General features: G+C 42.6%; 1 protein-coding gene across 1 annotated transcript; it reads right to left on the bottom strand.

The window, feature by feature from the left end:
* Positions 1 to 4,188: 4,188 nt before the first annotated feature.
* On the bottom strand, positions 4,189 to 5,347 carry BJ212DRAFT_1477885 (uncharacterized protein; the record flags this gene model as incomplete). Its single annotated transcript, XM_041339620.1, has 4 exons — positions 4,189 to 4,234; positions 4,282 to 4,877; positions 4,926 to 5,054; positions 5,102 to 5,347. The coding sequence occupies 4 exons, from the start codon at positions 5,345 to 5,347 to the stop codon at positions 4,189 to 4,191; spliced, it is 1,017 nt and encodes a 338-aa protein (XP_041196796.1).
* Between the last annotated feature and the right edge of the window lie 10,209 nt (positions 5,348 to 15,556).

The raw sequence follows: 15,556 nt of genomic DNA, 5'->3' as shown, positions 1-15,556 counted from the left end.
TGGGTTGTCAACCAACAGGCTAGAGGCCTAGAGTTAGAGATAGGGACAAAAATGGGGAAATTGTCTCATACTGGGCCAATTCCAGCAAGATCCAGCCATCCTCTCATGTCTGGTGAAGGTTCAACAACTCTGCTGGCTTGCAGAGCAGAAGAAAGAAAGAGGGCTCTCACTCTGGGGTGAGAGAACACCTACTGACTCTCCAGATGTCTGCATCATGAGTATACTTGATAACATACTTAATGTGCTGGGTGCCCGATAAGTTGTTCATCTGGCCAATGTGGTCTACATGCTGTAAGTGCACAAGGACTGCAAATGGGTCTCCTGTCAAGCATGGCACATTTGGGTGCCTGGGCCAGGGCATTTCATCTCTGTTGACCAGGTTGTGTGCAAGCAAAGTGTGGAAAAATGTGAAAGAATGCAGAAAGGTGAAAAGGTGAAAAATGTGGATGAAGTGTTGGAAGCGCGAGTAGGCGGAATAGAGTTGAAGGGGCACATGGATAAGCTGACTGTTCCCCTCATGGTGGGCTCCAGTTGAAGGTTCAACAACTCTGCTGGCTTATAGAGCTAACGAAAGAAAGAGGGCTCTCACACTAGGGTGAGAGAAAGGCCATCAGCTCTCTAGATGTTGGTCAGAGTGCGCCAGGCAATATGTTCAACCCTTAAGGGAAGCAAAGAAAGCAAAGATCCATGAAGTGATGCCTGGTCAACTCTGGTGAAGCATGATGAGTGTGCATGCAGGAATATGGAGTGCATAGGTGCATGAAGTGTGGGAATAAGGCACAAGGAGTGCATGAATGTATCAAAGACTGGTGGAAGTCATGAGGACATGAACTAAGACTGCTGAGTGATGATTAATGATGATAGACTGTGCTGAGGACTAGGGTGATGACTAACACATACTGACTGAAGATGATAGGTTCTGACTGCTAGAGAACTACTGACATGATGATGGTTGTTGTATGAAAACTTCCTAGGCAACAGGTAAGCTGTGCCTAGGTGCACTCCCAGGGCTCGGAAGCAAATAGGAAGCGCTCTATGTATGTAAGTAAGGTAAGAAAGGGGTCCATGATGAAATAAGATATCATACAATGCTAAATATGGTCTGATAATGAGAATAAATGAGAAGGGACTCACTAGGGGACTGGTTGGACAATGGATGGATGCTCCAGGATGCTGCATGACAAAGGGTGACAGAGCACAGGAAGAGCATGCTTAGTGTGGGAAAGTGTCATGCATCTGGCATGTTTTGCAAGACAGTCATAGATAGTGAGTGAGGCCAGGCACAACCTGCCCTGTTGGGTCATTGATGATATGAAACACGGCCTGATTGACCATGAGACAATGCCAACCATTGATAATCCCCACACTTTGGCTCCTGCTGAGGGGGGTTGCCTTTCCAAGGATTTTTTATGCTTGCCCTTGACTGCCAGCCATCTTGTTTCAAGACCTTCTTGTTAATGTCACGTCAACTTTGTCCTACCTCATCAATCACCTTTGTGGTGGGCTGGTGAGATTTTGTAACATCCCAGGTTATGGAATCCAACAGGGTGATGATATTGTAATTGTAAGAGGTGGCCCAGCACTCAGAGCTACTTGGCCACACTGGGATGATCTGTTCTAACTTCTTCAATAATGCTGTATATTCCTCAAAGGTACTCCACATATCATTTGCATTCCATGAAGAACTAGAGGAGCAGAAATGAATGGGGGCCTCTCTGTCTCATGCCCAATCACTAGGTTAGCACTTTTGACCCTTTAGAAGTGGCTTACTCACCTGGGATTTTTGGTCAAATCCAAACCTCCCCAGACAGCAGTAAAGCAACTTGTGACCCTCCGGAGGTTCTCCTTGCTCAACTGTATGATCCAAGTAAAAGTTTTGAATTCCATATACAGTGGCTCAAAAGTGTCTCAATGTTTGAGACTTTTCATGTAATTGCTGTATTATGAGCCAGGGCGTGAGAATATGACTAAGCCATAGGGAGGCGTGGGAAAGCTCTGCTTCTAAGCTTTATGTTTGATCCCTATAGCGTGGGAGTATTATGTCATCAAGTGAAGATATGGTTAATTTAATTTGGTGACTCATTGAGACACTTTTTTGACTTTCAGTTTGGCTAACACAATCTCTATAATTCTAGTACTTGGTGCTTCCTTCTGTTGCTCTAATTACTTCCACCACTCTTCTATGCATACTATCTATCAATTTGAGGCATTCCTCATCAACAATCTTGTTTTATTCTGCTGCAACTCTCTCCCACAGCTGAAATAGCCCCTATTGTTATTATCATCAGCTTTTCTAATCTGTATACCAGGCAGATTGCTACCAAAACTGGTCAGAGCAGGATTACTATCATTAGGATCATAAAAAAGTCATGCCAGATAAGAAAAATATCAAACTAGATTGTCCTTTCAAGCTTACACCATATAACAAAAAATCTCTTGTTCATAATATTGGGTATGATATATTCCTTGTCGACTCATGGATCCTCAACCACTGAGGTTTGAAATGGATTGTCAATGCCTAGCTGCGCTCGTGACAAATCCTCAACCAGAGGACCGGGACCAACTATTCAAGTGTATGGTACTAGTAATCAGTATTGTTGTTGCCACAACACATAGTATACTACAGTCCATATATCCTAAAGATCCAGAACCCTACCATACTTCAGCTCTATCCGGGCAAGACTGGGTTATCGAGTTGCTCACCGGTCACCCAGAATGCATCAGGTGTGAGCTTGGCATGCATGCCAATACTTTTGTGGAGCTTATCTCTGAGCTTTGCACCATGGGCCATTCAGACTCCAAGTTTGTCTCCCTCAAGGAACAACTTTCAATTTTTCTCTACACCTCTGTGACTGGCCTATCAATCAGGCATGTTGCGGAGAGATTCCAATGCTCGCATGAAATGATTTCACAGTGAGTTTTTTTATTTTATTTTCAGGGACAGTATTTGATAGTATGTAGTTATTTCCGCAAGATGCTTGTCATTTTCATGTCCGACCCATTCTATCCAAAATATGTACACTTTCCAGATGGTTCAGTCCCTCATGAAATTCGGAAGAACCCTAAATGGTGGCCCTTTTTCAAGGATGCTATTGGGGCACTTGATGGCAGTCATATCCACGTCACACCTAAGGCCATCGATCATCCCATTTATTGTAACTGCAAGGGCTTCATATCCCAGAACTGCCTCTTTGCTTGCAACTTCAATCTCAACTTCACATACATGCTTATGGGCTGGGAAGGGTTGGCCACTGATGCATGTGTTTACAAGGATGCCCGCACTTTCGGCTTTTGCGCTCCCCCTGGACAATATTTTCTTGCAGGCGCAGGATACCCTCTACGTCCTGGGCTACTTGTACCCTACTGAAGTGTGCGTTATCACCTTGCCAAATGGGGTTGTGTAAATTTATGGTAAGTTCTCAATTGATTCACAAACATTGTGCTAAGTTCTAAGTTTTACAGGCCCTCGAATAAAGAAGAATTGTTCAATTTACGTCATGCATCAGCACGAAACATCATTGAGTGCATCTTTGGCATTCTCAAAGCAACGATTTTGCATACTACTTCTACCACCTGCATACACTATGGAGATTCAAGCGCAAATTCCAGCTGCACTGTGCACCATACACAATTACATTTGTATACATGATCCTAGTGAGGGTCATCCACCCACTGATAACGAAGATGATGAAGACGGATTTTTGGAGGATGGTCTTGGCGCTGATGTGGCTGTGGAAGATGATGCTGCAGCTATTGAGGAGGATAATGAGAATGAATTCTGTCAAGGAGCTGCAATGCATGATCGCATTGCAGCAGTGATGTGGACTCAATATCAGTGTGTCGTACTGGAATGGGGTTTAGAAGGGCTTGATATCATGGATGAGAGGATGATGGTGATGACGGCAAGGATGCTGCAAGTGATGTGTAGTTTTACTTAGTACTTAGTCTGCTCCAAATCAATGAAGAAAGTGCTTTGTTATTGGCCACAGGTAGTAGTACAAAGTATAGAGAAGTAGCGAGCGATACAACATGATTGAAAACAAACAACATAGACGACTCAGCCCATCATTTCAGCATCAGCATGCCTGACAGCATCACCTGCATCAACTTCCTCGCCAATCAGCTTCGCCACAACCTGCATGCCTCATACACTTCTCCTGCATATTCACATAGAACTTCAGATAATGTTCATTGCCCTTCAAGCCAATTGTAGTGATCAATGCAGCCTGCTGGCCTGGCGGTAGGTCAGAGTCTTCACCTTCCAAGATTTTGACAGCTCACATCACCAAGTCCTCACTACCTTGCGCACCATTGGGCCCTCCTCTAACAAACCATTTGAAGACATCAGTGAGCCGGTTGATGGTGCCTTGCATCCCCACCACAGCAGCTGCTGGCGTGATCTTTGCAGCCTTGGCAGCACTGCTAATCTTTGTGATGCGGCTATTCTGGGACACTACTGGTGTCCATGGTTTCTTGGATGGGGGGGATGACACCAATGTGGTGGAAGGAGGTTGCATGGACGACATGTGCATGGAGCTGAATGATGTTGTCTCAATGTCCCCCGTCACATCTGAATACGGGCACTTGCTAGCATTAGAGCCAGCAGTGGTAGACATAGCGGTGGAACATGCCACAGTGGAGCTAGTGATGGAAGTAGTGATGGCGGCAGCACTTGATGGGCCAGCAGCAGTGGCAATTGGAATAGCAGCCTGTGGGGCAGTATCCATGAGGTTGGTATCAAGATTGGTGATGGAGGGAATAGCGCTACCTGGACGGAAAGCATCCTGTCCTCTAGCGCCGCCCAATGGTATAATGGCATGCATTTTTTCATAGTGCTCCCATCCTTTGTTGCAGAATGAATGCATGGGTTGGTTTACCTAACAGGATGTAAGCTCTCAAATCAATATAAAAATGTGGGGAAATACCTTGACAGCAAGATACGATTTCCACACAGCATCAGCTGCAGATTCTTCGATCCCAGCTCCAGTCTCATTGTCCCAGTGGACCCCTGTCTGGTTGCAGTACTTCTCAATAGAATTGAAGGTGGCTTTGAGCTAGAGGACTTGTTAGCTTAGATCAGAGCAGATCAAATCTGACGTACTAATGTCCACTTGCTTTGAACTGCTTTTGCTGTCTTCAGTGCACCTGACTGCTTGGCTTGAAGTGGCTCATGGGTGTTGATGAACACTGCAGCATTCTCAAGAACCTGTTGCTTGAAGTTGCCTCCCCCTTCAGCCTGTGAGTGATGCTCATATAGATAGTCGATAAGGGTAGCAATGTTGTCCTCATTCCAATGGACAGAGGGGGCCTTGGGCTGACAGGGAGCATTGACTTCAGGTTGGGCCATGAGAAGAGTAGTGTACTAGGCACAGATCGCAGTGATCGCAATAGCACCTAGCAAAAAGCCTCTTGTGCCGCTCTAGGGTAAGATGAGGGTAGATATCCATCGATAATATGTACAGTAGGAGAGAGACAAAGTTCAAGCTCACAACATCTTGGGACAATGCCAATGAACTTCATGTAAACATCAACAAAGTAAATATTGGCCAACATTGAGTTTCCGAACTAGCTCTAAGACATTACCTTCTATCAAGACAATGTCCCTAAGCATACTTCAAGTTGACCATAAAATGGTTTGAAAACTATGGTATCAGTGTGCTATCATGGCAAGTCTAGTCCTCAGACCTCAACCCTATTGAACAGCCCTGGTAATTACTCAAGATGTTACTTGCAGTCTATCAAGATCCTCAATAGGGGTTATTTTAGCTATGGGAGAGAGTTGCAGCAGAATAAAACAAGATTGTTGATGAGAAATGCCTCAAATTGATAGATAGTATGCATAGAAGAGTGGTGGAAGTAATTAGAGCAACAGAAGGAAGCACCAAGTACTAGAATTATAGAGATTGTGTTAGCCAAACTGAAAGTCAAAAAAGTGTCTCAATAAGTTACCAAATTAAATTAACCATATCTTCACTTGATGACATAATACTCCCACGCTATAGGGATCAAACATAAAGCTTAGAAGCAGAGCTTTCCCACGCCTCCCTATGGCTTAGTCATATTCTCACGCCCTGGCTCATAATACAGCAATTACATGAAAAGTCTCAAACATTGAGACACTTTTTTGAGCCACTGTAAACTGGCTGGAGGTTATTGTCTTGTGAGGTGTGAATTGTATGTCACATCAACAGCTGTATCAGAGATTAGGTAGGGCTCTGTATACTGGGGACAATCAGCTTACCACTTCATTGATGTACACCCTTCTGTGACCTGTGGGAATGTCTATGTCTGGCAGTTCAAGGTGTTCCACCTCAAAAATGAGACCCTTGATGTTAATGATGCCCATCAGGTATGTTGCCTCCCAGTGAGGTAGAGTGGTTACTGTCCAGTCATAAGGGGTCTTCTCTTGCACTTAATGCAAAGTCTTCTGCCATGCCAGGTCCAGTACCACCAGAACATTCCTCATCTCATTAACTGGCAAGTTGAAGATCAGCCTGGCTAGTAAGATAGTGGTTGACAGGCATCACATGCCAAACATCATGACTGTTAAGAACCATGCTCAAGGGAGAGAGAGACTGACTCAGAGGGGCCTGGCCTCAGCTCATACACTGTGCCCCTTATCTGAGTATGTGCCCTTTATTTCAGAGGAAGTCCTGATAATGGTCCGATGAAGTCCAGAGGACTTCAGGAGGCTGGCTACTCTGGTGGAGAGTGCGGGAGGACTTCTGGAGGAATGCAGGAAGTGCTCAGGAGAGTTCCCACTGCAAGGTAATACTTCTATAGGAAACAGGATGGAAGGGTAGGAGGTCTGGAGGACAGGATGTCTGGAGGTATACAGGACAGGACATGAAGGTATGGAGGACAGGATGTCCAAGGGTTAAGAGGACAGAATGTCCGAAGGTACAGAGAGTGGAATGTCTGAAGGACAGGATGCCTGGAGGTATGAGGGACAGGACATCTAGAGGTACAGAAGACAGGAGGTACAGAAGGAATAGGGGCTACATCGGATGAAGTCCAATGTAGAAGCAGACAGAGGTAGACTACCCTTACGTAGAGTTGGAGAGACAGGAAGTGGACCAAAGTCTGGAGAGAGGGTAAGTGCCAGAAAGGCAAGACTCCAGTCTAGGGAAGTAGTCCCTAGACTTGGGACAGAGACATAGGGGACAAATCTGAAGGTCTGGAATTCCAACCTAGGGAATCCTTCCCTAGGCCTTATGGAAAAGGATGAGACTCAGATGGACTGAAGTCTGGAAGATGATTGGGCAGATCTAAGGTGATATTCAGACTGAGGACTCTACAGGAGTTGTACAGGGGTTATATACTAGAGGATATCTGAGAGGATCAGGTAGCAACAGAGTAAGGCTATGTACGAGCATGTGGAAACACATTGGTAAGTAAGATGGAACATAAGTAAATGAACTTGGAAATGAAGACTCATACAAAGATCAATCAGCAAGATGGAAACAGAGATAACCAAGAGCTGGAAAGGCGGAGATGCCTAAATGGAGATAGGTGCAGGATCTCAGATGGAGGGTGGGAATGGTCCGGAGATCTGGGGATCTGGAAGGCAGGGCGGAAACAGGACTGAGATATGTGAGGTGGTGGATGTAGTCCGGAATCCAAGAGGAGGTAAAGTCTGGATGTCTTGCTAGATGGAATGTGCATATAGTGGACAGGATAGGGGTGTATGGATCAGGCTAGTAGTGAGGATCCGGAGATCCGGAGCTCAGGGGTAATTCCATAGCAGAGCTAATCCTGCTTAGATATCAAGCACATGGCAGAAGGGGATCTGGGAATGAGTCAGATATGGGGTCTGGAAATAGGTCCGGAAAGCGTGGGAATATGATGGGATCTATGTCTGGCATACAGGATATGACAATGACAGAGTGACAAAAGACAAAAAATGTAATAACTATTGGTCAAGCCATTTCTACATCAATTGTGTACTCAGTTACCTCAGTAGTAATATTGTGAACATGTCACCTTATTCACAATGAACAGAAGTGAAGCAGAAAGTTTTTCATTCCAATTTCTTCTGTTATTGAAAGTGGCTGTCAGTAGCACAGTACTATGCATGATACTTTGACACAGTTTGCTGTGAAGCCACATCAGATTTGAGATTTACAAAAGATTTTGTGCACTTTGTATCCATACATTGTAATCCTCTGTAAATGGCCCCAGGCCATATTACCTTGTGGAGCAAGGTCATGTGGGTGTGTGTGCAGTCATGCGCTCATAAACAATTGCATACAGATTACCTAAATATAAACTAACAATTAAGAACACAATAATATTACTGTAATGATACAATACACTAGACTTTGTCAACCTAGATGCCAAAATCTGAAGCAGTAGTTAAAATTATAGCTTCCTGTACAGTCAAAGAAATCCCTGCAATAAAAAAGTTTGAGTCATGAGGTCATAAGTTTGCATGGCAAACCCCTAGTGAAGAGAAGTACTTAGGAAGATAGGGCTGCCCCAACAAATTATAATTTTGGTGTTAATGATGTCACAAACTTTGCACAAACAAAAGAGTACTAGCTGTTATGTGATGTATGTCATGTAGCACATAGTCGGTAAATTGATGTAAAACTGCATAGCAGAGGTGCAGGTGGTGCACATGCATGTGAGCACTTGACAAAAGTGGGATTGACTCAACCGATGCAATGCATCAAATTGACAATGTTAATGATGTAATGTTGTTACAACATGATACCTATTGTTGAGAATCTGTTAAGGTCATACTCAAGGGATAACTGGATCTGAAGGGCTTTGGCCTCAGCTCATGCGCTGTGCCCCTTACCCAAGTATTGCCCCTTATTTCAGGAAGGCAAGACTAACACATCCAGAAGATCAGACGAGTAGCATAGTGGATCCAGATGACTTCTGGATGGGGGATGAGTGTCATAGGGCTAATCTGGATGAGTCCAGACTAGAAACTAATGGTAATGGACTGTCGGAGACAGAGACAGATACGGATAGACTATAGGAATCAATCCTAAGTCTCAGAGGGTGATGAGAGTAGAGATACTCAAGTCCGGAGGACAGGAATGAGTAGAACTAAGATGATATTTGAACTGAGGTATTACAGAGAGTTACAGGAGGTTATATACTATAGGTATCTAACAGAATGATCAATCAGCAGAGACCGAGGCTATGTACAAAGCATATGGATAGTCTATTGGTAAGTAGAAACAGATCACAAATCATGAAACAGAAATGAAACATAGGTAATAGATCAGGGAGCAGGATGGATATACAGATAGCTGAAATACCAGAGTTAGGGGATGACCGAAAGGAGACAAGTGCTGATTGTGGATTCAGATGAATTGTGGACCGGACTGGATGAGTGGACAGAATGGATGATGAGATGCTGGAGGGAGATAAGATGTGGATCAGATCTGAGATCCAGATATGTGGATATGACAGAATCACACAATATCATAGCATAAATTAATGTCCAAACAATATTGCACACTATCTCAACTGTTTTGGCTATGTCCAGTAAACTTTCCTTGGTATCATGAGCTACTGTCTTGCTACATAAACTAATCAAAGCTGTTTGTGAGCCACAAGGATTATGTGGGAGTCAGGTGAAAATGAAGAACAGGTAAGCCTATCACAGTGCTGAGAAAGCTTAAATGTGCCAAACAAGTGACATCAGGGGCTGCCAGGATGTTAATGTTAAGTATGGGCACTGATAAATCATCAACCTGGATATTGAAGTCAATGAAGTTGTCACATAGAACACAGCAAATGAACTATGTTAAAATTTAAGCTAAATAGCAAGACAAGCTGCAGTACATCATAGAACAACAACTGGGTATAAGCTAGCTCCATCCTGATCAGTGCTCGGGTGACATATCATTGACCCTGTCACAAGTTGCATCTGTGGTTAATGTTCCTCCTACTATGCAATCATGCCCCAGGTGAATCAGGCATGTATAAGGGGTGGAGCCTCAAAACAAATGTCTGCATTCTGCCCTCTAATTCAATGGTGATTGTAACTTCCTTCCCTTTTGCATCGAAATCCGCAGCAGGAAGAACTTGTGCCTCCACCATGGAATTTCCAGGGGTGACAGTAGGGGAGGGAAGTAGAAACATAGGTGCAACTTCTGTGGGTCTGCACCTGGACAGTAGTATCACCACCAGTGAGTGGTGCTCTGCTTGCACAGCAAGCATAACACTGGATTTTCTAGTCTTCAGCTGTTGAGTGAAAGTGTCATAAAACTGTCCAGAGGGGGGAGTGTGGCTAAACTTCCACCTCTCCTGGATATAAACATCTCAAACATCAGGCTCTACATCCCATGGTTTAGAGTTAGCATTGAGTCTAAATTGATGGTAGATGCACAGCTAATCTGACTGGGCCTGATCCTACCTTTCCTTAAAATAAAATGACTGGAAACAAAGATGGGCTGTCTTTTTAGAAATGGATCAGGGTAGCCAACCCTCAAAGTCTACCACCTTGTGCTGGAGAGGAGATAGTTTCTGGGCTATCATGACTGAGCCCTGCTGACCAGGAATCAGCAGCTGGAAAAAGAAATCCATGCCTCAAGCTGGCAAGGAAGTTTCAAGTTTGTGAGGTTGGGATAACAAGTAGGCAGGGGACAAGCAATACAAGGTGGGATCATCCACTGCAGATATTGTCCAAGGATAGTAGACTGGAATACCATGCCAGATGTACAACCCTATGTTCATTTCTCTTCAGTTCCACACCAGATGCAAAATGACACTCACTTCACCAGGCAAGTCCAACCTCCATACCTGCATCTGCTCTAGATCCTGAGATGTCAGCCTTTCCTTAATGCACTCAACCATATCATGATGACAATATGCTAGTAGCCACCAGATATAACCACTAGTGGAAAGCATGAAATTCTGAGCTTGATCCTAGGACTGCAGGAGACTGAGATCCAGATCACTAATGTGATAAGCATTATCAGGTTTAGGCTCCTCAGGCTGGAGATCCTAATAGATGGCACCCAAGATTTTGACCATGAGCACAAGATCCTGTTTTGCCCCAACTTTGTCATCCCAGCTCAGGGATGTGTTATTATGTCCTAGGTGCCATCAAAACCCAGCTAGATCATGAGGTATCCAAGGATGCCAATGTTTTGTATGGCCATACTAATCAGGACTTTGCATGCTGTTGAACAGCACTACCAGTCTTTCAGCTCTGGGACCAGTCCACCAATGCAGTGTGTTCAAGTCCAACCAGTCCAGTGAGGACATTCAGTGACACTCAGGTCAAACCAGCTAACACACAACAACTCAGAGAAACATGATTGCTGGCATTTAACTGAGGGTGGATTAGAGTCTTGTGGTGGTTGGTCTGATTCATGGTGGTGTGGTCACAGTTTCTACAGAAAATAGAGGGTGTTTTTGCCAAGTGATTGAAATTTCCTTATAATACTGCAAGATCAGCTGAGGGGGCACTGGTCTCTTGTATCTAATGTCAAGCCTCATGATGAGGCTTCCTATTACTCAATGAGCTATGTAGTAGATGAGATAAATATTTGCAAAATACAAACAGAAAATGCTTTGGAAGGGTATTCCATATGTAGGTGGACTATCCATATATGTACAAAGGCTGTGTATGGGTCACACATCAGCAAAAGTGCCCAAACCTGACAAGGTCTTGAATGGCTTAACAATACCATACATGACCTTGCAAACATTGGAAGGCCTGCAATACCTTGCAAGGAAATAGCCCTGTCTTGGAAGGCCTATCAAGGGTGTGCAAGGCAAGGTGATCATGCAAGGCTACTGAGGCTTGCAATGGAATACTAGGTGTTGCTAGATCACTTGAGACTTGTGTACATGAGAAGGCCCCAAGAGGCATTGGATTGGCATAACACTGGTAGCTCAAATACATAAGTTGCATGGAATTCTTGTGGAAAAAATCCAAAGTAAGAAAAGCATATGAATCAGGGTTTTTGTTAATCCAATCTAATTTCTTCTGAGGACAAAGCAAACAGGCCAACTGTGAGTTATTGAGCCCCCTGCATTGACTTCCCACATTGACTTATCCTTGATTTCTGGAATTGGCAGGTCAAGAGCATTAGCCTTGCTATGCATGTTCAAGCCAACATATTGTAGGCCCTTGTGCTTGACAGAGCTCAGATCTGCCATGACTCATACCCTTTGATACCTATCATGCAAAAGAGCAGTTATCAGGGTCAGATTTGAGTAGAAGCAGACACATATGCACATACAGTGGCTTAAAAAAGTGTCTGAATGTTGATGCATTTTCAAGTAATTGGATAATAGCAAGCCAGCACCTGAGTACAATATAAAGGCATAGGGACAAGTCTAAAGGCTTGACATCATAGCTATAATCTGAGATATATATCGTGGAACTAGACCATATATGGGCAAGATATGGTAATTCTAATCACATGACTCATTTGGACACTTTTTTGACTTGATATCCAAATCACAAAATCCAACCATTCACAGATATTATTCTTAATAGAAGTGGTGCAATAATCAATATTTGGTCTTATTTTAATATTATTTATATATATGAACCCACATAACATCATGAACTTTAACATAATCATCATACAGCCCATCTTCTCTGCTCCAAAGGATAATATCCTTATTCTCTGCTCCTCTAGTTTGTCTATGAGGCAAATTGCTTCCAAAACTGGTCCCAGCAAGTCTACTATTGCTATAGTCATGAACCAGAACATGCTAGAGGAGGAAAATCATAAAATGGGATGGTCTTTCAAGCTTACTCTACAGCATAAAAGAGCTATTGTTCATTAAAGTCTATCTGGCAAGGCTTCAAATGTTGTCCATGCCACCAAGTTCATTGATTCCATTATTCCCACTCCCATTCCCACTCAAACAGTCAGAAACACCCTTAATGCAGCCAATCTTATGGCTGTAACCAAGAAAATGCTGCTTCTTTCAGCAGCCTATAGGGGCCTTTGCTTCAAAGCACTAACATTGGACTGTGGAAGACTGGAAGAAGGTAGTTTGGTTATATGAGATAAAAATCAATAGAATGGGGTCAGATGGCCTGGAATATATGCCAAAAAAGGTAGGGGAACCATTAGGGCAAAGAGAAATCAAGAATATACTAAAGTTTGGAAAATGAAGTATAATGGTAGGGGTTGTAGGAGATGGAATGGTGTGGGGATTCTTTGTGAGGTGGAAGGAGGGATAAATGTAGAGCAGTAAATCTTCATTCTAGAGGAGTGTCTACTCAGAAGCATGCAGAAGTCAGGAATTGATGAAGAAGACATTATCTTCCAACTAGATAATGACTCCAAGCCTATCTCAAAGCTAGCTACAAAATGACTCAAAGCTCATGAGATCAATGTTCTATCATTGCCAGCATAACTATAGCAATAGTAGACTTGCTGGGACCAGTTTTGGAAGCAATTTGCCTCATAGACAAACTAGAGGAGCAGAGAATAAGGATATTATCCTTTGGAGCAGAGAAGATGGGCTGTATGATGATTATGTTAAAGTTCATGATGTTATGTGGGTTCATATATATAAATAATATTAAAATAAGACCAAATATTGATTATTGCACCACTTCTATTAAGAATAATATCTGTGAATGGTTGGATTTTGTGATTTGGATATCAAGTCAAAAAAGTGTCCAAATGAGTCATGTGATTAGAATTACCATATCTTGCCCATATATGGTCTAGTTTCCACGATATATATCTCAGATTATAGCTATGATGTCAAGCCTTTAGACTTGTCCCTATGCCTTTATATTGTACTCAGGTGCTGGCTTGCTATTATCCAATTACTTGAAAATGCATCAACATTCAGACACTTTTTTGAGCCACTGTATAGTCACTATTACAATGGTTTTTTTTGCTCAATATGTTGTCAAGCTTGCTCTCGAGATGAAGAGTATAGTCAACAATGCCCATTGTACAGTAACAAGTGGTGATCAATGATATCTGTAGTGTGTTAGCCATAGTGTGACATAGATATAAGGTACTTACTGTTTTGGGTCCTGCTTACCACCTCAGTCAATTGGAAGACAGGTCTTCAATGCTGCAAAGGGGGTGTCAATTGTCTCTAGAATGCTCAAAGCCTTCCTCCCCCTGCTTCGGTACAAATGAACTGTGGGGTGTGAGTTTGCCTGATACTCCCCTTAAAGATCAATGTTTCTAGGCTTCCCATGACTTGCTAGGACTCCAGGAATATTCATTCTGGGGGCTATTGATCCCTCTGAATACAATGTTGAGCTGGATTTCCTGGTAAAAATTGTGTTCTTGAGATATGCAAGGTCCCCCTTTCTCCTCCTACCTTTTTGGCTTCAGACTGATACTATAAATGACTGTCCTAAAGTTGTCCAAGTGCAGGAATGGATTGGTGATGGTCCAGACCTTTGGCAAGCCCTGTTATCTTTATCCTTGACTATTAGATTGTTATTGTATGTGATTATATTGTATAGTATTGTCTTGCATTGTTATAGTATGGTATTATATGGTATTGTATTGTAAGGTGGCCTATTATGTCTGCTATCCTTGACTTGACTTGGTTGTCATAGTATATGGTCTGGTGTTGCTTATCCTTATCCTTGTCTTTTGCTATTTTTTGCTATTGTATTGCTTATCCTCATCCTTGTCTGGGTTGATGTGTGAGTGAAGGTCAAAACTGTTGTTGTGCATGGTATAGAGTTCATACCATGACATATATAAGAAGAAGTATAGAAGGAAATGATTAGGAGAGTGTATGAGGATATATTTCTCACTCATGAGCTTAGTCATCTATTTCCCTTTATTTATTTACTTGTATTTATAGTTTCAGCCACTTGATTACATCAGTGAACCACTCAGATATGTTTGTAAGCATGTCATGTGACTGGTAATATTCTGATTTGTAAGGATTTTTCCATGACTCATCATGATTTGTCATGCTTTGTAATATTTTACTCATGTACCTTAGTAAGCAGCTGATTCAGCACACCAAAAGACTTGGTTTGTAAGCATATTCTTACCAATCCAGTGATGAGTCATTGCTTAGTAAGGATGGTTTCTAAAATGTATATAAGGACTCCATTCTCACATAATCAATAAGTTTTTCCCTCTTCTTTCTTGTGTGAAACCATGAGATTCATAAGATTTGAAGTGCAGGAGTTTTCCCTCTTTCTGTCTCAATAGTGTGAGATTACAAAGAAAGTGAAGGCCTCAAGATTGCCTTTGAAAACTATAGTATTTCTAGTCTAGATTGGTTGTATACTATCTTACAGGGATTGCCTATACAACAGTCTATCGTATTCGATTCAGCAGAGGTCCATATTACCTACTAGGTTTAAGTTAACCTGATAAAATATATACTTCCCTTTACTATCAAGAAGTGATCTAGCAAAGAAGTAATTTATTACCCTTTGGCCACCCATGAACAACATGTTATCAACTGAGAAGTAGAAAGTCTGTTGACCATTGTCTTCTTACTTGAGGTGTCTTATATAAAAGTGGTCAAAAGGCAATGACACCACAATTACACTTTTGATAAGACTGAATGCTGCCAACAACCTCAAGTTCGCAGTCTACAACTTTTCTTCTTTCGTGGTAGA

Source organism: Suillus subaureus (genome assembly GCF_016647635.1).
Source record: "Suillus subaureus strain MN1 chromosome Unknown BJ212scaffold_6, whole genome shotgun sequence".
Lineage (NCBI taxonomy): Eukaryota > Fungi > Basidiomycota > Agaricomycetes > Boletales > Suillaceae > Suillus > Suillus subaureus.
The sequence above is the reverse complement of the archived record's forward strand: the minus strand, read 5'-3'. Positions and strand labels throughout refer to the sequence as shown.